Here is a 21,513-nt window from a genome sequence, read left to right on the forward strand (position 1 = left end):
TTCTGAACGGTTTCATCCTACGAAGATAAAATCTGAGTTGGTGATAAAGGTCTTAACAAATGTAACACATATTTACCTTTGTTAGAGTATACTGGGAAAAATACCAGTAGATATATGAACTGTTTGGATGCCACCTTGGGAAAAAAGGAACATCGGGAACATTCTTTTTCTGAGTAAGGAAAAAGGGTAGCCTCAAGACTGGCAAGATATTAACTGATTGATGTTTGGATTGATTGGACTGGTTGATTGGATTGATGCTGGTGCTAAACACAAGGCCTCCTGACTGCCAACAGAGTGCAGCAGTCGGGCAAGCATTAGGTGAACTGGCAGACCTTTCCTTAGAAAGGATCTTGGAAGCCCTGATTGTGCTGTCCGCCTCTGCCCCTAGGGCAATGCCTATTACAGTTGTCTCCACTTCTGCCATGAAGAGGACCATCTCCGGGACAGTCTTGGTAAGAGCTCTGAGATTTTCGGAAACACATTTTCTTTTCCATCCTAATTCCCAGAAAATGGTCACTAAGGAGTTCAGAAACGGATTCCCACAGCAGACAGAGTCTTACCATCCTGCTAACTCCTGGTGAGTGAGTCTTTGACTTTGGGTCCAAAAAGAGTGGATCCAAAGGGGGCATTGAGGAAAAGATGCCTTAAAGCTTTCGGCAAAGTCACAAAGATGCATCCAGGCATGATGGCATGTGGTGATGCTGGTGTCTGCTGCCCTAGCCAAGCCATCAACTGTGTTGGAGAGCAGACACATGGCTATGTTGGTGGTTGACTGCGATGCAGATAAAGTACAGCTGTGTACACTTACCATAAATGTAGATTTGGGTTATCTGCCTGCAGGTAGCCCTCAGTTGGCCTGAATAACAGACCAGAGTCTTGGGATTTCTGTGTCAGATGCCGTCACTTCTTCTATGATGTCAGGTCATCAGGGGTATAAAACATGCAGCGGACGCCATTACATCAGTTTTTCTTGCCCCAGATGTCAGGAGCCCCCAAAATACGAAGCAATTACATGGTGTGTAACACCCCCCAGTAAAAAGTAAATACCAATGTTATAAGATATGGTCAAACAAAAAGGATAGGTAAATATAGAGAAGTCAGGGGGCTGGAGGGAGGGTAACCAGGAATGCAACAGTGAGTACACTCGAACATCTACATTTATGGTAAGTGTACACAATTGTACTATGTTCTTCGTGTTTCACTGTTGCAGTCATCATATTTGGTTGATTCCCAAAGCTAAGGATGGGTGGAGGCAGTCAAGAAGCATTAGGGCTGGCAAGCAGGCTCTGTAAGCCTGCTGTGGCAAATCCAGCTCTGGATTTAGAAAATATAGGTAAGTGGTAATGCTTGGTGAAGGGGTGTACAGAGCTCCTGGTTGCAGCTTCCAGGATGTCCCTGGTAGGGACTCCCCTGAAAAATGCTGTAGAGGTTGATATAGCCCTAGTGGAATGTGTTCTGATCCCCTGTGGGGTAGGTTTCCCATGGTGTTTGTAACAGAAATGGATGCAGTGTGAAATCCATTTAGAAATGGTTTGCTTTGAAATGGCCTTTCCCTATGCCCCTGTAGCAAAGCTAACTAGCAGCTGGCCAGATTTTCTGAAAGGTTTAGTCCAGTCCAGATAGAACTTGTCCAAGGAGTGCGGGATCCTTTCCCCTTTATTCTAAGGATAGGGAAAAAGGTTGGCGAATGGACTGATTTAAAGCCACACTAGATACCACCTTGGGCATAAATGATGGGTTAGTCCCGAGGGAAACCCTGTCCACATGGAAAAAAATGAAGGGCTCCACGGCTATAAGGGCCTTCAATTCAGACACTCTTCTTACTGAAGTGATGGCTAGAAGTAAAGCTGTTTTCCAGGAGAGGAATTTTAAATCTGCTATAGCAGCAGGTTCAAAGGGTGGAATCGTGAGCTTCTCCAATACAAAGTTAAGGTCCCAGGCTGGAGTGGGAGCTCTCCTGTGGGGTCTTAAATGTTTTGCTTCTCTCAGGAACTGTTTGACCAGAGGATGAGAGAAGAGGGGTGGCTCAGTATTATAATGAACTGAGATGGCACAGGCATAAATCTTAACTGAAGAGAAGGATAGGACTTTGTGAAGCATTTCTGTTAAGTAATTTAGTATATGAGGTAAGTTGGGCACAGTTGTGTGCATTCCCTGAGTTTGGCTACAAGAACAGTATCTTTTCCGTTTTTCTGAATGGAATTTTCTAGTACTTGGCCTCCTTCCCTCAAGGATGATATCTACCACCTGATTACTAAGGGTTGCTGGTGATAAGTTCAGGGGATGAGCCAGGCTGCTAGGTTCAGGGTTTGTAGCGGAGGATGCAAAATCTGGCCCTCCTGTTGGGAGGGCAGGGAAGGGGTCTGAGGCAGATGCCATGATGGCACTACTGTCAGACTGTGCAAAAGTGGGTACCAGTGCTGGCATGGTCAGTCTGGTGCAATCAGGATTGTCCTTGGCTTGTCCTGTTTGACCTTTAGTAGAACCTTTGAGAGGGGCAGAGGGGGAAAGGCACAGATTGAGAGGTTTTCCCATGTAAAGGACAGGGCATCCACTTTCCATGCTTGGCTGTGGGGAGTTCTTGTGCAATATTTGCTCAAGTGATAGTTCTGAGGGGAAGCAAAGAGGTCCACCTCTGGTGCCCCCCACCTGTGGATCCGAAGCTTGAATGATTTGGGCTCCAGTTTCCACTCGTGTGGGTCCATTAGATTTCTGCTTAAGTCGTCTGCCAGTGAATTTAGTTTGCCTGGCAGGAATTGAGCTTGCAGGTGCACTTGATTACTCAAGGCTGTGTTCCACAGAGCCATAGCTTACTTGCAGAGTGGGTAGGAATGAGTTTCCTCCTGCTTGTTTATGTACCACATAACTGTGGTGTTGTCTGTCTTTATCAATAATTGCCCTAGAAGAGTAAGACATTTGTAGGCTGTCAGAGCATTCTGTACAGCTAACATTTCTTTTTGATTAATATGCAGGTGCATTTGCTTTGGGCTCAAATTGCCTTGAATGCATTGTCCTGCCATGTGAGCCCCGCCATGCATAGTCTGATGCATCTGTTGTTAGGGTTTGGGCGGTAGGGGGTTGAGTAAAAGTGAGTCCCTTGTGGTAGCAGGCCTCTGCCCACCAAAGGAACTCTGTCCTTAGGCAAGGAATAATAGGAATCATTGTTAGCAGGTCCTGAGGATGTTGACACCAGAGACTTTAAGTACCATGGCAGTTTCCTCATATGCAGTCTTGCATAAGGAATTAGTAGAATGCAAGAGGCCATGAACCCTAGGGCTTGGAGTATTTTTCTTGCAGATAGCTGGGTTTTGGTGGCCAGTAGACTGAAGTAGTTTGTCAAATAAATTTGTTTTTCTGGAGTAAGGAATGCCATCTGGGAAGTTGTGTTCAAGCTTGCTCCCAGGAATACTATCTGTTGGCTGGGTACCAGATGTGATTTATTTTTGTTGATGGTGTACCCCCCAGTGAAGTTAGAAGTCTCTTTACAAATGTCAGGTGCTGGAGTAGCAATTCCTGACTGTCCGCCTGAATCAGGCAATCATCCAAGTATGGGTAAATTTGAATTTTTCTCTGCCTGCAATATGCAATGGCTGGAGCGAGGCATTTTGTGAATACCCTGGGTGCAGTAGATAAGCAAAAGGGAAGTGCAGAGAACTGATAGTGCATAGAGCCTGCTCTGAACCATAGGTATTTTGTGCAGGATTCCCTTATGGGCATGTGCAGATAAGCTTCTTTTAAGTCTAGGGTGGCTAGCCAGGAGTCTTTGGCTAGCATAGAAAGCAGCTGTTGGAGAGTAAACATTCTGAATCTTGGAACCACCAGGAAGGTGTTGAGAATAGACAGATCCAGGATACGGCGCCAAGAGTTTTCTTTTCTGGGTACCAGAAACAGTCTGGAGGAAAAACCTTGTCCCCTTTGCTCTCCTGGGACAGGTTGAATAGCCTTGATACTGAGAAGAGAAAGTACTTGCTTTTAGGCCTCTGCCCACTGGTTGGGGGGAGGTCTAGCCATCCGCTTGGGGTTGGCAGTGAGTGGAAGTAGAATCTGTTCCCCTGGGATACAATGTTCAAGGCCCATCTGTCCTGGGTAATGTACTCCCAGTTTTCTTTTCATGTAGGGCTAGTTTTCCTCCTAAGGGTGCAAGTACTTGGGCAAGGCTTGAAAGAGTTAAAGATAAATCATTGTGAACTTTTACCATAGGATGGTGGCTTACTACTCCCAGTTTTAGAGGTGGGAGCACTCCATTGCTTAGATCTGTGCATACCCTGAGACTGTAGTCCTGGAGGTCTGCTGCCCCTGGGTTTGGACTGAGAAGGTCTGGGAGGGACTGGAAAAGACCATTTTCTTGAATGCCAATGCCTACTGAATCTAGGTGGCTGTACCTGTAGGAAATCTTTAACAGTTTGCATAGATTTAGCTTTTTCCTCCATCTTTTTGAGGACTTCTTCTGCTTTTGTGCCAAACAGACGTTCTTGGTGTAATGGAGCACCTAGTAATTTTGCTTTGATATAATCTGGCAAGATTTGTTCCTTAAGCCAAACATGCCTTCTAAGAACGGACCCAGTGACAGCAGCCCTGCAAGATGCTTTTAAGGCATCCAAACCACATTGCAAAGTATGTTTTCCAACTTGGTTAGCAGAATTGCATTAACTCTTGTAAATCTTTATGTTCTGCACAATCAGGAATCAACATAATTTTCTGTTTAATTAGCTCCATAATATGGTGCTGATATTTTCATATGAAACTGGCAATTTAAAGCCCTGATGGCAAGAGTAGCAGAGGAGTATACCCTTCTTACCCCATCTGTCTAAAGCCCTAGAATCCCTGTCCAAAGGGGTAGGAATGTATGGCTGTTGTAGCCTTAATGCCTTTAGGTCCCTGGGAAATGGTCTCTGGATCCGCAGCAGGATCCTTAAAGAGGAATTTGTGGGAGTCAGGAACTCTGTAGTACCCGTCAGGTTTCCTGGGAGCTGGAGGCAAAGTATCAGTGGTAAGGCTGGAGTAATTGAAGACAGCATCTACAATTTCCAGAACATGAGGGATAGCTAAAGGCCTGTGGTGAGGCAAGTTTAAAAACTCCCAGTCTCTTTTTGGACTGTGGGTAGTCCTGGCACTCCCAGCGGAAATGCTCTCTAAGGGTATGCAGGGTTTCACCAAAAGAAAAATCTTCAAGTGGGGAAGAAGTGGGAATGGAATAGTCTGCATCAGAATCCTCATAGGTAGATAAGGGTATATCTTGGTAATCAGAAGGGTCACACAGTCATCAGACTCATGATCAGAAGAATTAGCAGGAAAATCAGTTATTGGTCTTTTTGAGGGGGAAGGCTGGCTTCCCCTAATTAAGGTAATAAGGTCTTCAGCCATTCTAAGCATTTGTTTCTGTGGCATGTGGGCCTAAGAATGCACTTTGGTTGTCGGTTTCCTAGGTGTAGTGCGAACTCTGGGCCTGAGAAATTCGGTATTTTTGGTTTGAAACAAAGTCGTCAGTTTAATATGAAAATTAGAAGCCGGTGCCTGCAGAGCGGCTCCGGACCCATTCAAGGTAGAGACATCCGCAGGTTCCATAGTCAAAGAAGCATCTCACGGCATACTGGACTCCGAATGGGTCTCAGTAGAGGCCTATGAAACTGTAGAAGTGGGTATCAGGGGCTGCAAAAGCGTCTCACTGAGTACCGTCAGACTGGCAATTAGCTTAATGGAAGTGTCGTCAGTAGTTTTGGACCTATGCGGTCTGTCTCTGTCTTTACGTTTTTTTTGGAAGACCAGTAGTCGGATGGCATATCGAAGCCATTTCAGAATACGGAGAATGAGAGCAAAATAATTTCCCAACAAAAATAGCCCTACGACGAATAGTTCGGGCGTTGAACAAGGCACAAAACTGACAATGAGGAACGCTGTGGTCTGGGCCTAAACAGGTGACGCAGTAAGAATGAAAATCTCTGTGAGGTATTTGCTTTCCACAGGCAAGACAATTATTCATTTTTTCTGACATCGGTTAGAGCAAGAAAAAAGGATCCCCAATGGGGTACTTATCTTTTAGAAGACTTCAGGTCTGAAACGCGAAATGAAAATTTCAGGAGGTGACCTACCGGCACTTCCAAACTGCTTCAGACTCTGCATGGCAAGAAAAGCTGATGTAATGGCATCGGCTGCATGTTTTATACCCCTGACATCATGGAAGAAGTGACGGCATCCGACACAGAAATCCCAAGACTCTGGTATTCAGGCCGACTGAGGGCTACCTTCAGGCAGATAACCCAAATGTGATGACTGCAACAGTGAAGCACGAAGAACATCTGGGAGTCCACCATCACCTGGACAGCCACAAGTAATACACTCGAAAGGGATTTGGAAATTTCCCTACTCAAATCCCTCTGTAGTCTAAACACGAGCCAAATAACTCCAGCGATCTGACAGCAAACATTGATGAAGCATAAGTCCATTTTCCAAACCTGTCCATTCCCCTGGACTCCCTGCTAGGAGAATGGAGAGGGGAACTTTCTTCTGATAATTCCTTTTTTGTGGCTGCTACTACCACCAGAACTACTAGAGGACCTTTGCTCCAATGCTTCCCTCTCTTTGGGAGCTGCCAAAATTCATCTACTTTCTTAGTGATGGGTTTCACCACATCAGAGTCCTTACAGGCCTGTTGTGCTGTAAGATCAATTAGGGGAATGACGGGAGGTATCAAGGACAACGTTGGGCCAAAACCAAATTCTTCCAAGGATGCGGACTAGTCTGGTTAAGGGTCTTTGATAGATCACCCCTCTCTTTGTTTCATCAATTCAAGGATTTCGCCAAAAGTGATGTCTTCTGAGGAGTGAGCGGGGGATCTTCAGCTTCATCCAAATCAAGATCTTCTTTGAAATACTCTGGAAACAAGTCTATATGCTTCCATTTGCACATCTGCTTCTCATGTACAGTTTCTAGTGGAGGATTAGAAGGGTTATAGTCAGACTGGAGGCTAATACAGCATGGACTCTCAGTAGCTTGTAGCTCCAACTACCCTGTGTGGCAAGATAAGAGACAAAACAGCTAGAGACCTGCTGGGGTTTGGTATGCAGTGAACTGGTTGAGGGAGCCTTCTCCTTATGCATGGCTAAGCTAAGATCCTGTGAAAAGCCTTGAAGGTCAAGGATGCAACTGGCTCTGAAGACCTGCCCCTGTCCAAGGACAATGGAGATTCCTCTGCACCTAGACGCTAAAGCTGACCTCATATCTGAACTGCTGAGGGCCAATGATCTGAGAGGTAGGGATAGCTCAGAGAATCTCTGTGTCTATACCTCCCCTTGAACCATGGTATTGATTGCTTTGGCTCAGAGTCTTTCCCTGATCCAACTGTTATGGAGTCGAAAGAGAAAGGGATGTTGTTGGGGTCAAAGTAATTACTACTGTCAACCCTGACGAAGCTGCCTCAGTGCAGGATGGAACCCAAGTTACTAGCTCCAGTATAGGGTAAACTGGTACCAGAGAAAAAACTGGAAGGTAGGTTGAAGCAATAGCCTGCACAGTTCCAGGGGATGGAACCGAGCGAACCCCAAGCTGGATCAGAGTCCTGAGGAACTTCCTCATCATCCTGACTACATCCTACTCGATGAGACTTTGGGATGACTGGGAGAAAGAAGCCACAAAGGGTGGTCTCAAAAATCTTATTTGGAGGACTGGAGAATGCATTCTTAAGCTTACCAGTTCCTACCTACAGGCTAACTTAGGATCCAGTCTGACTAGTACCTTCAGATACAGAGAACATTTCCTGGCTGAATCTGATTCACTTTTCTTATCTGACTTGTCCTTTTCCTTGGTTTTCTCCTTGGACTTAGACTTCTACATCAAAAATCTCCATTTTTTGATGGAGAAGCATAACAAGGAGAGCCTGCAAAAGATGAAGCCCCTGTCTGTGGGGGGTGCAATCTTTCCACTGTCAATTACTCACATCTGGTCTGAAGGGACCTAGCGCAAAAGAAAGCACAGGACTGGCAATGCGGATCTAGGTAGGAAGGCAGAGACTGTAAACACAAAACAAATGTGGGTCCTGAAGTGGAAGTTTATGCCCACATTGAGCACACTTTCTGAATCACTGAAAATCTTTCATAACAAAAAAAAAAAAATCAGCACACACAGCTAAATGAAAGCTATAAAGCAACAACAACAACACACTATAATGCTATACACCAGCAAAAAAAAAAAAAACTTGTTTATTACTTCTGCAACTTTCTATGAACCGGAAATTCACCCCGGGGGTTCCACCTATGTCCATCTTGGAGAGGGGCAATGGGTGCTGATTTTAGTGTCTGCTTGAACCACACACCCTTGGGTCACAGGTTGAACTTGGCTAGGCTTGTAAGGGCCCTGAGGCTGTTAGCCTAGTAACCTCATATAAACCGATTAACCTATGCAAGATCATTACGAAACCTATCAAACAACATTAGAAGTTATACAACTACAAAAACTAACCTACAGCTGTCTAAACCTACTCACTAAAAAATAAATAAAATAAATTTCTAATGACGACACTTTCCATATTACCATGGAATGTGAATGGTCTTACAGGAATAGACAAAAGGGAAAGAGTACTTAATTATATTAACAAATGCAGAGTACAAACAGCCACATATGGAAAGAACTGAGCACATGAATATGAAAAAGAAAGGATTCCAGGAAGGACATTCTATGGAATATCAGGGATAAAGGAAAAGAATACTTATTTTAATTGCTACAAGAGCTCCAATAGTGACAGAGAAAAAAAAAGGATAATGACAGATCTGTAGTAGTAAGGACTACTGACGACAGATGAGATTTGTTTATTTATTTTACTTTTGTTGACCAGGGAGTAGTACGAGTAAGCTGCAAATAGCCCTTTTTCAGTGGAGGCCCGGGGAGAAAAGCTCCAGAAAAAAAAAACAATTATAAACTACTGTAACACATTCATAAAACAGTACAGTACAACAAATACAGACAGAAAAGGGTATTACAGAGATGTTTTGCTGGTATTTACAACATTTGGACAATTATCAAATATTTACAAGTCAACAGAAATGCAGTCAAAGTGTGAGGAAGGACATTCTTGTAGTCTAAGTATTTTTTTCAGTTTAGACATATAATGCTGTCAGATCAGAGTAATAAAGGGCATTTGTAAGGAAGATAGATTATGTTGAAGTATATAGGAGTCTGGGTTAGCCAAACATATAACCAATCTGCAGGAAAATCTCCATGAACAGAAGGTATTCTGGAGGAAGTTTGGAAGATAGGAACGAAAACTTTGTTTAACAGTATTTTAAAAGGAAGGGAGGCACCAACATCCTGGAAAAAATATGTGGGGCTGTAATACCTAAAGATAATTAAGACCTATCTGATCCAGTCTCAAAGGCCCATTTCAATTATAAACCATGATTATAAAGTGTTTATGTCTATAATGGCTAAAAGATTGGCAAAGTTAATGCCAAAATTGATAGATATGGACCAGTGTGCTTTTGTGTAGGGGAGGAAAACTTTTGATACCATTAACAGAACAATGATGATCCAAAGGGAAGCAGAATGCAAGAAAATACTGCTGTTTCTTTTGGGACTTGATGTAGAGAAAGCATTTGACAGGTTAAGCTGGGACTTTATGAGTAGGGCAATGGAAGCATCTGCATTTCCTGATACAATTAAATTAATTAGAATAATATATGAGGAATTGGAAGCAAAAAAACAAAATGGGAGGGTTACTCTCTGTTAAGTTGTATCTGAACAGAGGAACCAGACAGAGGTATCCTCTTTCCCCTTTGTCATTCGCTTTATATTTAGAACAACTGGCAAAGAAAATAAGGGGCTCAGAAATTCAAGTGTATAACTGGTGATGCGGTTCAAGAAAAGTTGGTTTTATTTGCAGATGATATTACTTTGCATCTGATGGAACCAAAAAAGGACATCTCAATGTTGTAGAATTTTCTGAGACTGTTTTGGGGATATAAAATTAATGGATATTAAAAAAAGGCTATAGCCACAAACTATGACCCACCCATGAATTGGTCCAGCAATACCCAAATTTATGGGGACATGATAAAAATGAAGTACTTAGAAGTATGAATTAAAAAGGATTCCATTATGGCAGGTGAAGATATGTGAGAAGAGACTAAAGAAAAGGTAATATAAAAACTGAGAAACCGGAAGCTGTTGCCTAGAGATATGGATAGCAACATACAAAAAAGTAAAAACATTTTTAGTCCTTTAAGTTTTCTACACAGGTCAGGCATATTTTTATCAACCAGAGAAGATGTGGATAGTAATCTATAAAGAGTTGAAGGATTTTATTCAGGAAGGGAAGAGGGCAAGTTAAGGCTCTCATACATAAAACAAGCAGAAAACAACAATACAAAGTGGAAAGGGATGATGATGAAGCTGGGGGGAGGGGCATTTAAAAAAATAAGGAAATAATTAGATTTTGGATGCAGATCCTTAAGGAGAAAAAACAAGTTATACAAAATATTACAATCATAAAGTAACAGTATACTAAAAACTAAGCCAACATGGGAAGGAAGAAAGGAGATTCTGCAAATAGGGATGACTGCCATTAGGGTATACAGAATAGACAAGAGGGGCTGGAATTTACTGGAGGAAGCTGGCAAACTAATCAAAGTATTGGGAACAAATAATTGGACAGGGAAAGGTAATAGAATGGGAAGAGGCCAGTAAGACAATTGGATTGCAGACCAGTCCCTGATAGGAAGGCAAAGTACAGACAAAGAGAAAGAGATATGGGAATCCTAAATGAAAGACCTGCACTGGTTGAGTTTTTAATTGACTCTAAAACTGAAGCAGCTGTTAAAAAGGGGATAATTAGCACAGCATAGGGTAGTGAGACCAGCTATGTTATATGGGTTGGAGACAATGGCATTGACAAAAAGGCAGGAGTCAGAGCTGGAAGTGGTACAGTTAAAGATGTTAAGATTTGCACTGGGTGTGATGTGGGTGGACAGGATTAGGAATAAGTATATTAGAGGGTCAGCCCAGGTTTGAAGGTAAAGCCAGAGAGGCAAGATTACTTTGGTTTGGACATGTGCTGAGGAGGGAAAAAGATGCTAAGGATGAAGCCGCCAGGTAACAGGAAAAGAGGAAGGCCTAAGATAAGGTTTATGGATGTGGTGAGAGAGGACATGCAGGTGGTTGGTGTGACAGAGCACGATGCAGAGGACAGGAAGAAATGGAAAGAGATGATCCGCTGTGGTGACCCATAACGGGAGCAGCCGAAAGAAGAAGATAAAATATTGTACAATAACTAAAAGAATCAATCAGAAGAGGTCAGAGAGATTAGATATGTAATTCACAAAGAAACAACTGGAGGGCATATGCATGGCTCCCAAATATGCAACAAAGTATAGAATATTTACGATTTTTGCTTGAAGTATTTGCATAAATACTTTTATACCCCAAGCAGACTCAAAGAAATTTTCCTTGAGTAGATGGCAAATGTTGGAGGTGTGATGGGGAAGAAAGAAGTAACTGGGACTAAATGTTTTGGGGTGTAATGAGTGGCCAGACTTTAAAAACTCCACACAGAGTGCTTTGTTGGGATACTCAGTGAGCAAATGAGTGTAACTAAGGAAATTATGTTTTTTTGTGTGAGCTGGGATACAGGATCTGAATTTCCTAGATATAGTACTGCCTTAAGTTTGATTTTGGTGGCTGCCCAAAAAACAAAAGCAATTACTAGAAAAAAGAAATCAGAATCTACACCAACTATACTTGAGGTAGTGAACACTGTAACAGAGATAAAAGAACAGGAGGTGGAATCTTCAGAAAAGGTTAGGAGTAAATCATGCTGAAAAAATGGAAATTGTGGGAATAATACATGCAAAAAAAATGTTTTGGAGGAGTAATGAGGTTTAAGGGAATGAAAGAAATTAATAATTTATGTAATATTGTTTATATTATAGGATATACAACAATATATGTGATGTATAATGTTTGCAAATGTGAGCTTGTTAATATAGTTTGATTACTTTTATATAAATTTAAGTTTGCCTGTGTTACAACTGATAATTCAATAAAGGTGTGTAAAAAAACCCACTGAAATAGCATTTTTCTGGATTTATTACGTACAAAAGAATATCTGCAAATTAAGCTAATTATTACTGAATATCATACCAGTTATACCCTTAAAAGTCAGAGTCCCTTATTTTATTTGCCAATGGTTTTAAGTGGGGAAAGAGGATACCCCTGGCCTGGTTTCTCTGTGTAAACACTACCCTCCCACCTTGATTCTTGCCTCCATCCCAATCTCACTGTTAAGGAAGCCTCTTTGGTTATGCATTCCTAAAGATGCTTTGCAAAGAGTTGAAGACTGTGTAGAATGCCATACTGTTATATTAGAACTGTCATCTCAATCAGCTGGAAAGACAGAGTGATCAAATGTTTCTCAACTGGCACAGATAAAATGCTTTCAAGCACTTCAATCTAGTTGTCTTGCTACTTTTTTGATAAATACCATAACATTCAGATGTATGGCCTAGCCCTATACAACTATATACTGGAATGTACATATTTGGGTATAATATGTAGTTACATGCACCATCTGTTAGATAGATTAAAAAGAAAAGTCATAACTATACTTGATATAAGAAGAGATAATGATTTTTTCTCTTTAGCATTTAATTAAAAATGTATATATATGCAGGAGTGTGCTATACAGTAGAAAATCTCCAGCAAAACACTAAGGTGTGCTAATGCTCGATGTATATGAGAGCCTTGTACTATACAACTTTAAAGGTAGAAGGCCACTGTTAGCATTCCTGGAGGGGTTGGGGATGGGGGCAGTTTGGACCATCTTGCCAGACCAACAGAAATACATATCCCAAATATTATAATTTACTGTTACAGTGACACTTTCTAAAGAAGATCTCAATATCAACTGCATGATGTTAAAATATAAAGAACAAAGTGTCATTTCTAAATGCTTAATGAGGAGTTGCAAAAATAAATTTGCTCCAAACTGTCTGATGATGTGCAGATAAAAAGCACATTTCTTAGATATACATGATAAGCATTGCTCTTAAGATTCAGAAATGAGAAGAGACACCTCTAAAGGAAACCTTACTTAAGAGAACCAGGTACAAACAGAACAAAAAGTAGCTTCCACCAAAGGGAATATATAGTTAAAATCATTTCCTTTAATAAAACTTTAAAACCGCAAGCTGCACGAATAGTTCATCATGAAGGTATTTTACTGAAAGCACTTATTCTGTCTAGACCTGTGGCTGAAATATTCGTGCAGCTTGCGGTTTAAAAGTTTTATTAAAGAAAGTGATTTTAACTACATAATCGCTTTAGTGGAAGCGACTTTTTGTTCTGTAAGCATTGCTCTTAAGGTATCTTTGTACCTTTCAGTAAAATATTTTATTAACCCTCCTGTATAATCATCCAGTCACCGTCTGCTAGGGTAATCGGCATATCCCACCTACAACTGGTGAAGAGTGACGAAGACTGCAGCATGGGGAAAAACATGCACTGTGTGTCATTTTCAGAATGGTTAAGTTTATAGTTTCGCTTATAACTTTCACATTCTGTTTTTCTTCTGCAAGAATACAACCTAGATACCACAGTATTTGCCTCTGAGAAAAAGGAAAGCTTATTAACACCACATAGTGTCTGCTGCACTGTGATGACACTTTCATCCCTAGATGGAAATTCACTGCTCACCTACAAATAAATGCATCACCTGCTTACAAACAAGAAATTTGGCATAGAAAATCTTGTTTACTTTTGGCCACTTGGGCAGGGCCCACTTTTACTTGAGGTCTGGGGAAAAGGTTTCGATGAATTAGCAGAGTGAGTTAAAATTCACAAAAGAGCAGAGAACAATATGGTAACTTTTAAATGACTGACAGCTGAACTTTTGTAGATATAAATCAGAAAAGCATTAAGTTTGCATCATCAAAAATGTCACTTGAAAGTATGCAAACCTAGAAATGCAAGTGGTCGGTATAACTAGCACTTACAGGTGTTAGTGGTCACTACCTAGCACTTAATATATACTGCACAGTCGGGAAAGAAATTGGCTGCAGGTATACATTCAAAATATATATACTGTTGATTAAATATATTATACAATAAAGTGTTTAAATAATGAAGACCAGGGAAAGAAGAGGAAAATTGCTACAGAATTACTTAAGAGTAGTAGCGTAACAACAACAGCACAGGAAAGAACATAGAAGAGAATGAAGTGACTGTCTTCTACTTTTTCGGAATAATTACAATAAGTTAAATAAATAGATAAAATGATGATTCAGCAAACTAGACAAGTAAAAGCTTATGTTAAATTTATAAGTACTAAAAAACAGCATCATAACACAACAAAATTTTATTCCCTTATAACAATGATCTTTTCATTCCTTGCATCATGCCAGATATCACTCCACAACATCCACTGGGATCTCTCCTTTTCACTGTAGGAATACCCTTCAGTAACCCCATTTTATGTCCATCCAGTGAGGGTAAATAATGGTTGTCAGCTGGTAGTCATCTACAGGTAGTTTTTACTTTTTTTTTTTTTTTTTTTTTTTTTAACTGCAAAGCTTGCAACACACATAGTGTTGAATGTCGACTCCAACATGACACCTCCTAGTCTACGTGAGAAGATACTCCTGCGCTGGTCACTTGCCCTCCCCTTAAAAAAGTACAGCCAACATCCAGTCACTCAATTCTGTTTCAGCAAGTCACATTCTCAGAAACTTACTTTGTTACCCGAACCAAGGCTACATTCATCATGCTCAGATTCCAACACCTATGTTAATGCAGCCAGCAATCCTAGCACTGCAGGACTGTATGCATGATTAAGTTATGCCCGCTTTAAATCATACATACAATTAAATATATATCAGACATCAATCACTTTAAGACACAAAGGCAGCAAACATGATACTGAGTACAACAAACAGTAAAGCTGAAAGGTATAGCCTCACACTGCCCTCACAAGGTAAAACTCTTTAAAAAGAGAAAAAAACAAAATTAAAAATAAACATCAATACTAGTGAAACAAACACGAGCAATAGACAAAAGAGTGACTTTAGTTCCGGTCTTATGTGGCCTGCAGCCCTGTTAATATAGTCTCAATAAATAGGTCATGAACCTATTATGGGAGGAGTACTACTTACCTGTTAAGCATCATTCTGATTGTTTTTCCTTTTTTCCCTCTCTCATTCCCTTGCCTCCTCCTTCTGGGCCAACCAGCTCGGCCTCACTCAGCTCCCCTATCGTACCCCCTTTCCCACCCACTCCCATATCCTTTACTTTATACTCTCTGTACTACGCCTCTTCTTATCCCTCCAACCAATCACCTATCTCAAACAAATTTTACAATACTCCCCCCTTTCCCACCCCTACAATATCCTAACCTCTACTCTCAATTAATTATCCTTTTCCTTCCCCTGTACTCTCACATACTCTACATTTCCTTCTGTACCCTCTTTTCATCACCTCTATCATTCAGACACTTAAGGACACCTTCTTCTCGCAATAGCTGTTTTGGTATTTACTCTTACCAACTATATATACTCTACACTTTACACCTATATTCATCACTTATCCTTTCATCATGCTAAATGTATATCTGTTTACTACTCTTCTTTTATTCCTTTCCCTACACTATCTTATCAAACACCACCACCCACTCTCCTCAACCCCTACATTACTGGCAGCTTCCCCTACACACAACAAATCTCTCTATCCCTCTTCCACTTCTCACCACTACATCTCTCCTCTTCAAGAACAAGACCTTTCCAAACACCTCACTCTCCTCTACCCTGAAGTTTAAAAGGTCTGCTAACCTAGACATCTTTAGACACATCTTTACTTTCTTGGACACACCTGGGTGGAGACATCCATCACAACCCAGGTCCACCTGCCTCTATCCCTCACATACACACACCTCTTACCTCCAATCTCAGTTCCCCAAACCCTACCCCCTCTTCCTTCTCCTAGAACATTAAAAATCTATTATCTAAATATTCAAAGCCTCATTAATAAAATCTCTGCACTATATTCATGGATTGCTAACACTACCTCTCACATCCTAACCTGTCAGAAAACTGGTTAAAACCACATAGAACAAAATTCAAAACCCTACCCCCAGGTTAAAACATCTTTTGCTCAGACAAACAAAATGAGGGGTGGAGGTGCTGCCATCCTCTGAACAACTTAATCTCTCCCCACTATCTATTTCTATACCTACCTTTAATCCTGATGAAATTCTTATTACAAACTGCCACCTTAATTCCCACAAAAAATTTGCCACAGCCTCTATCTATATCCTATCCTTGAGAGCATATTTTCATGACTCGCGGAACATGTTCATTATGAAACCACTATCCTCGGCGATATTAACAAAAACTGGACTAATCTTGCAACTTCATCTCCTAATCTAAGTATCAATCTTCATGGCTTCCACCAACTTATCTCCTCCCCTACTAGTACTGTCAAACATTCCTCTACTGGACCCTCACCTCAATCCTCCACTTTTATCATAACCCTGGGACACTTCCTAGCACCTTGAGTAACCACTCATCTACGCACATCCACAGATTTTCCCATCATCCACCTATGGATCACCTCTATAGAGATTGCTGTAAACTCTCCAATTTCAACCTAGATACCTTTAACTCTAAATTATCCAACATTAACTGGTCCTTCCTTCATCACCTCACTCTCATTAATACAGTAAAATCATTCAATCGCATATTTATGGATATACTCAATTCAATAGCACCTTCCAAAAATATTAGAATAACATCTAACGTTGCCCCTTGGATCACTAAACATACCTGCTCAAAAATGCATGAGAGAGACAGCATCCCGAAAGCCTGGGTCAATAACAAATCCCCTCTCCTACTCCACAAATACAAAAAGCTAGGAAACCTAGCAAAGAGACTTAAAGATAAGAAAAATGTCTTCTGCCCCTCCAAGTCTAACCCACAAAAATCCTTAAAAATTCTGGACCTCAATTAATAATCTCCTTTATCCTGGCAACCCTACGACTGCCAACCCCTTTCCACATAATTCCACCACTGAAACAGCCACTCTCTAAAACAAGTGTTTCATAGAAACAATCCAAAAAATCAACTCAAAATAGTAACATTCCCTCTATCCCTCCATCAACCCTTAAAGTACCTCCGAAAAACTTCTCTTTCAAACCAGTACCCACCACCTACATCAAATCTCTCTTGACCAAACTCAAACCTTCCTCCCCCTATGCTGATAAACTACCTTCCAATTTTCTCAGAGTTGATGCAGATTCCATTGCCTACTCCATTTCAATATTGACTAAATAGATCCATCAATGACACCTGTGTCCCCGATTTACAGAAATTATTCTATACACATCCACAATTGCAAAAGGGTGGAAAGTCTGCTGACCCTTCTAATTGCAGGCCTATAGCCATCCTGTCCCCTATCTCCAAAATTCTTGAGAAGTACATACACACACAATTAATCAAACACCTGCTTGCCAATAACCTGCTTACCGCTACCCAACATGGCTTCAGGCCCCAACATACCACATCAACTACACTTCTTTCATGCACTCAATCAGTTGCTGAGGCCTGTGACAATAACATGCTAATCTTCTGCCTTTTCCTTGATCTCTCTAAGGCCTTTGACACTGTCAATCACTCCATACGTTTATCTAAACTCCAAGACCTTAGTTTTTCTAGCTTCTCCATACAGTGGTTCTCCAGCTACCTCACCAATATGCAGCAATCTGTTCGCTAGCAAACTTGTTTTCTCCCTTCCTTCCAGTCAACAGTGGGGTTTCTCATGAATCAATTCTGGGCCCCCTCATGTTCAATACTTTCACCAACAAACTACAGTCTGCTTGTAAGACTTCTACACTTCTGCAATATGCTGATGATTTGACACTTATTACCACTGCCCATAGTATTCCTAATTTGTTAGCACTCATGCAAAATACCCTCTCATCTGTTAAATCATGGCTCTCAGAAAATCAACTTATTCTAAATCCAAAAAAAAAGAAGCTCCTTCTGTTCTTTCCTAGAACACTGGCTCAACAAAAATCCTCCTTAACTATCACCTCCCACAATAATACTACCATTAAAGCCGAACCTAGTGCCAAACTACTTGGTACCATCATAGGCAACGAACTAAAGTATGACCTACATATCCAACAATGTATAAAAAAAAACACCAGAAACTTGGACTAATCGATAGAAATCGAAAATTCCTTACTTCCTCCTCCAGACTCTATTTGGTTCAAGTTTCCTCTCCTACCTTGTCTACTGTACTCTCCCCCTCCTTACTAATATTCAACTCTTCTGTCCAAACTTGAGCACACGTACAATAAAGTAGCTAGATTTGCCACAAATTTTCCGCACAATTCTCATCACTGTCGTGCCCTTAAGACACTTCAATGGCTTGAATTGTCATATCAGCTGCTGCTTCAACTACATTTCACTCATTCCATTCTCTACAATCCCTCCTCCTGCCCCTCCCACTCCAAATTAATGGCTTACTACACCCTTCCTACGGCATATTCGCACAACTGATAAGCACCTTCTTGAGATTTACAAACCCAAAAAGAACATTGGAAAGTCCTTGTACAAGTACTCAGTAGCTCACATCTGGAACACACTCCCATTCACTATAAGAACTGTCTCCCAAAAGCACCAATTTAAAATAGAATTAAAATTCTATCTACTAAAAAATTGGTCCTACCCCTGCCAAGACCCCATCTGACAACTATATCCTTCCACACCTAATACAAGGTTAAAATGATTTGATCTTTTTCTCATTCTCTTACTAAAATATGTTTTTATTGCGATTTCTCTCCTTCAAATTAAAGGTATTTTCCTTTTTCTTTTTTTTTCTCTAATGCTTTTCCTAATTAGCTTAACTACTAAATTTATCTTATTTCACACTGCATACGTTAAATGGCTATTTAACTCTATTGATTCATGTCTAGTGAATTTATATCTTAATTCTGCAGGTTTATGACTGAACATGGATCACTGTGACGTTCTCTAGTGAACCATATCTGTGTATAACTGTACATTACAAACCACTGTGTATTTGTCAATTATTTTTTGCTTAACTGTATTTGGTGTTACAGCTTTTCTCCTCGGGTCTCCACTGAAAATGGGCCCCTGGCTCAGCTGGACCAAACCAGTTAAATATCAAATAAAAATAAATATATAACCACCACAATCAAAAAGCCTCATGTAATCATTACTATATTTCATGATGCAATTTTCATTTTACCTCATAACAATGTTGTCAAATGGATTAAATATAGTCAACATTACAGAGATCAACCAGCCACAGGAATATTCTGAAACCTCAATTACATATGCTTCAAATACTGCAGATCTCCTTAAGCCTATACCAAACGCATGAAACTTTAACAACCTGGATCCACAGCACAAGGGGATTAAGCCATAGCTGCACCCCAGCTGACCCATGTTTGACTAGAGGAATGGGCACTGGAAGGACAGGGAAGGGAGGATTGACTTGAGATGCTGACACCAGCTTGTCCATCCTGAGAAGGGGAGGGAGGCAGGTTGGCTCATTGCATTGGTGAAAACAACAGTAATGCAAAGATATTTACTCAGTATAAAGAGCTTAGCGTGCCTGTGGTACAAGCAGACTGCTGCCTGTTCCAGAGGTTTCACATACTTAGAAGAGTGCATGCAACTCCTGAAGCAGCTACAGCAGAGCTTGCAAGCTGCTAGGAAGTCGGGAGAGGACAATATGCAGGATCTGGCAACTAGCCCACTCTCTAACACAGGCTTCTTGCTTCCAGTGGGGAATGAATGGGCCCAGAGGGCTCCCACCATGAATGAGGAATGAATGGGTCAATTAGGTGTAGGAATGGGAGCCACTGGGATAATCTTAAGGATCTAAAAAATATATATATACTTAAATGATTTAAAAAACTGAGTTATTTTTATTGACTTACTTCATATCCCCAAGAAAACACAGAGCTTTGTTCCATGGAGGTGCCAGTCCTTGTATAACTCTGAATAGTAGACCAGGAGTTTTCAGTGTTTTGTGCAGCATCTGTGACACTGTTAGAGTCACCCAAGACTTCGGACTCACTGAAACAAACAGAAAACTTAAAGTCACACAGACTCCATTTTCAGTTTTCACATATCAGAGCATTAAAACAGAAAATTATTCACTAACTCACTTAAAACTAGTAAGTTCTGAGGTGCAGTCTAAATAAATCCAAATGAAAGTCACTAAGGCAGCCTATGGCATAACAAACTAGTGGCCTACATAAAAAATCATTAAAGAATAATCATTCTTCTTTTCATGAAATTCTCCTAGTTTTTAATTTATGCTATCATTGTATATATAAAATTAGCTGAATAAGAAAGAATCTATAAAATATCTACAGTAATATCTCAGTTTTTAGAAGAATATAGAACATTCCTCATGCATGCTTTTTCTTATGAAAAAGAGAATTCATTTAAAAATGTCACAATGAGTACTTTGATTAGTAGGCATAATGCTAGAAAGTGTAGCCTTCAATGTGCTGAGTCTTTTCCTATAGTTGTCTGTTGGCTTTATGGCCACCACAAATCTCCATGGATGCAGCCTAATGAATCCTCTTTTGCCTTCAGAACTTTCACATTGGATGTATAAATTGTGTACTGGACATCAGTGATTTAAACAATAACTGCTGCAACTACATCAATCATTAGCAGTTATCTTAGCAGCACTTTCACCAAAGCTTTTCAGGCTTTTCATATAATCAAACTGCACAAAATCATAAAAAACACACAAATCAATTATGTGCATAAATGCTAAAAATTAGTTTTTAACTGCTTTCTTATAAAGGTAGTTACAACACTTATTTCTTAGAAACTTGCCAACAGTTAAATGCATCCATTCTTCAGGGTACATTTTCAAAGGGCAGCTGACTAACATCAGAGCTACAGTATTGGAAATTTGAGGAAAACATTGCTGTAGATGAAAAAGACTGCACATTTCCCACCGATACCTGGAAAACTAGAAGGCTGAAGGTCCTATCCCCAAACTTAGCGCTTGGATTAGTGTTCTAATGATGACACCTTCTTCTTTCGGCTTTTCCTCGTTAGGGGTCGCCACAGCGGATCACCTGTCCGCTCATTATTGGCAGTGGAGTTTTTACGGTGTTGAGTTGCCAGCCCGGCGCCCAACCTTCCACAGAAGGCACACACACACATGCACTCATGCCTAGGGCCAATTTAGTGTGTCCAATCCACCTACAGCATGTCTTTGGAATGTGGAAGGAAACCAGAGCACCCAGAGGAAACCCATGTGACCACAAGGAGGACATGCAGACCCCACACAGAAGGCACCCCAGCTGAGAATCGAACCGAAGAACCTCTTGCTGTGAGGCAGCAATGCTAACCGCTGCACCACTGTGGCCGCTCATTCTAATGATGACACTACAGTGCAGTACTTGGAAGAGGAGGGGTTGCTGAATGTCTGAGATGTCCTTCAGATGAGATGTTTAACCAAGGTCTGCCTGAATTGGTAATA

At 40.8% G+C, this 21,513-nt stretch overlaps 1 protein-coding gene across 3 annotated transcripts in view; it reads right to left on the bottom strand.

Annotated features, from left to right (window-relative positions):
* The window catches only part of FAM149B1 (family with sequence similarity 149 member B1), a 1,523,608-nt gene that overhangs the window by 1,435,823 nt on the left and 66,272 nt on the right, over positions 1-21,513 (bottom strand). For all 3 annotated transcript variants that reach the window (XM_044056091.1, XM_044056089.1, XR_006362759.1), the window contains exon 2: positions 19,943-20,081. In XM_044056091.1, the coding sequence (XP_043912026.1) occupies positions 19,943-20,081 (139 nt within the window). The remainder of the gene's footprint in view (positions 1-19,942; positions 20,082-21,513) is intronic.

Source organism: Protopterus annectens, chromosome 14.part0 (assembly GCF_019279795.1).
Source record: "Protopterus annectens isolate FY-2018-M chromosome 14.part0, PAN1.0, whole genome shotgun sequence".
Taxonomy (NCBI): Eukaryota; Metazoa; Chordata; order Ceratodontiformes; family Protopteridae; genus Protopterus; species Protopterus annectens.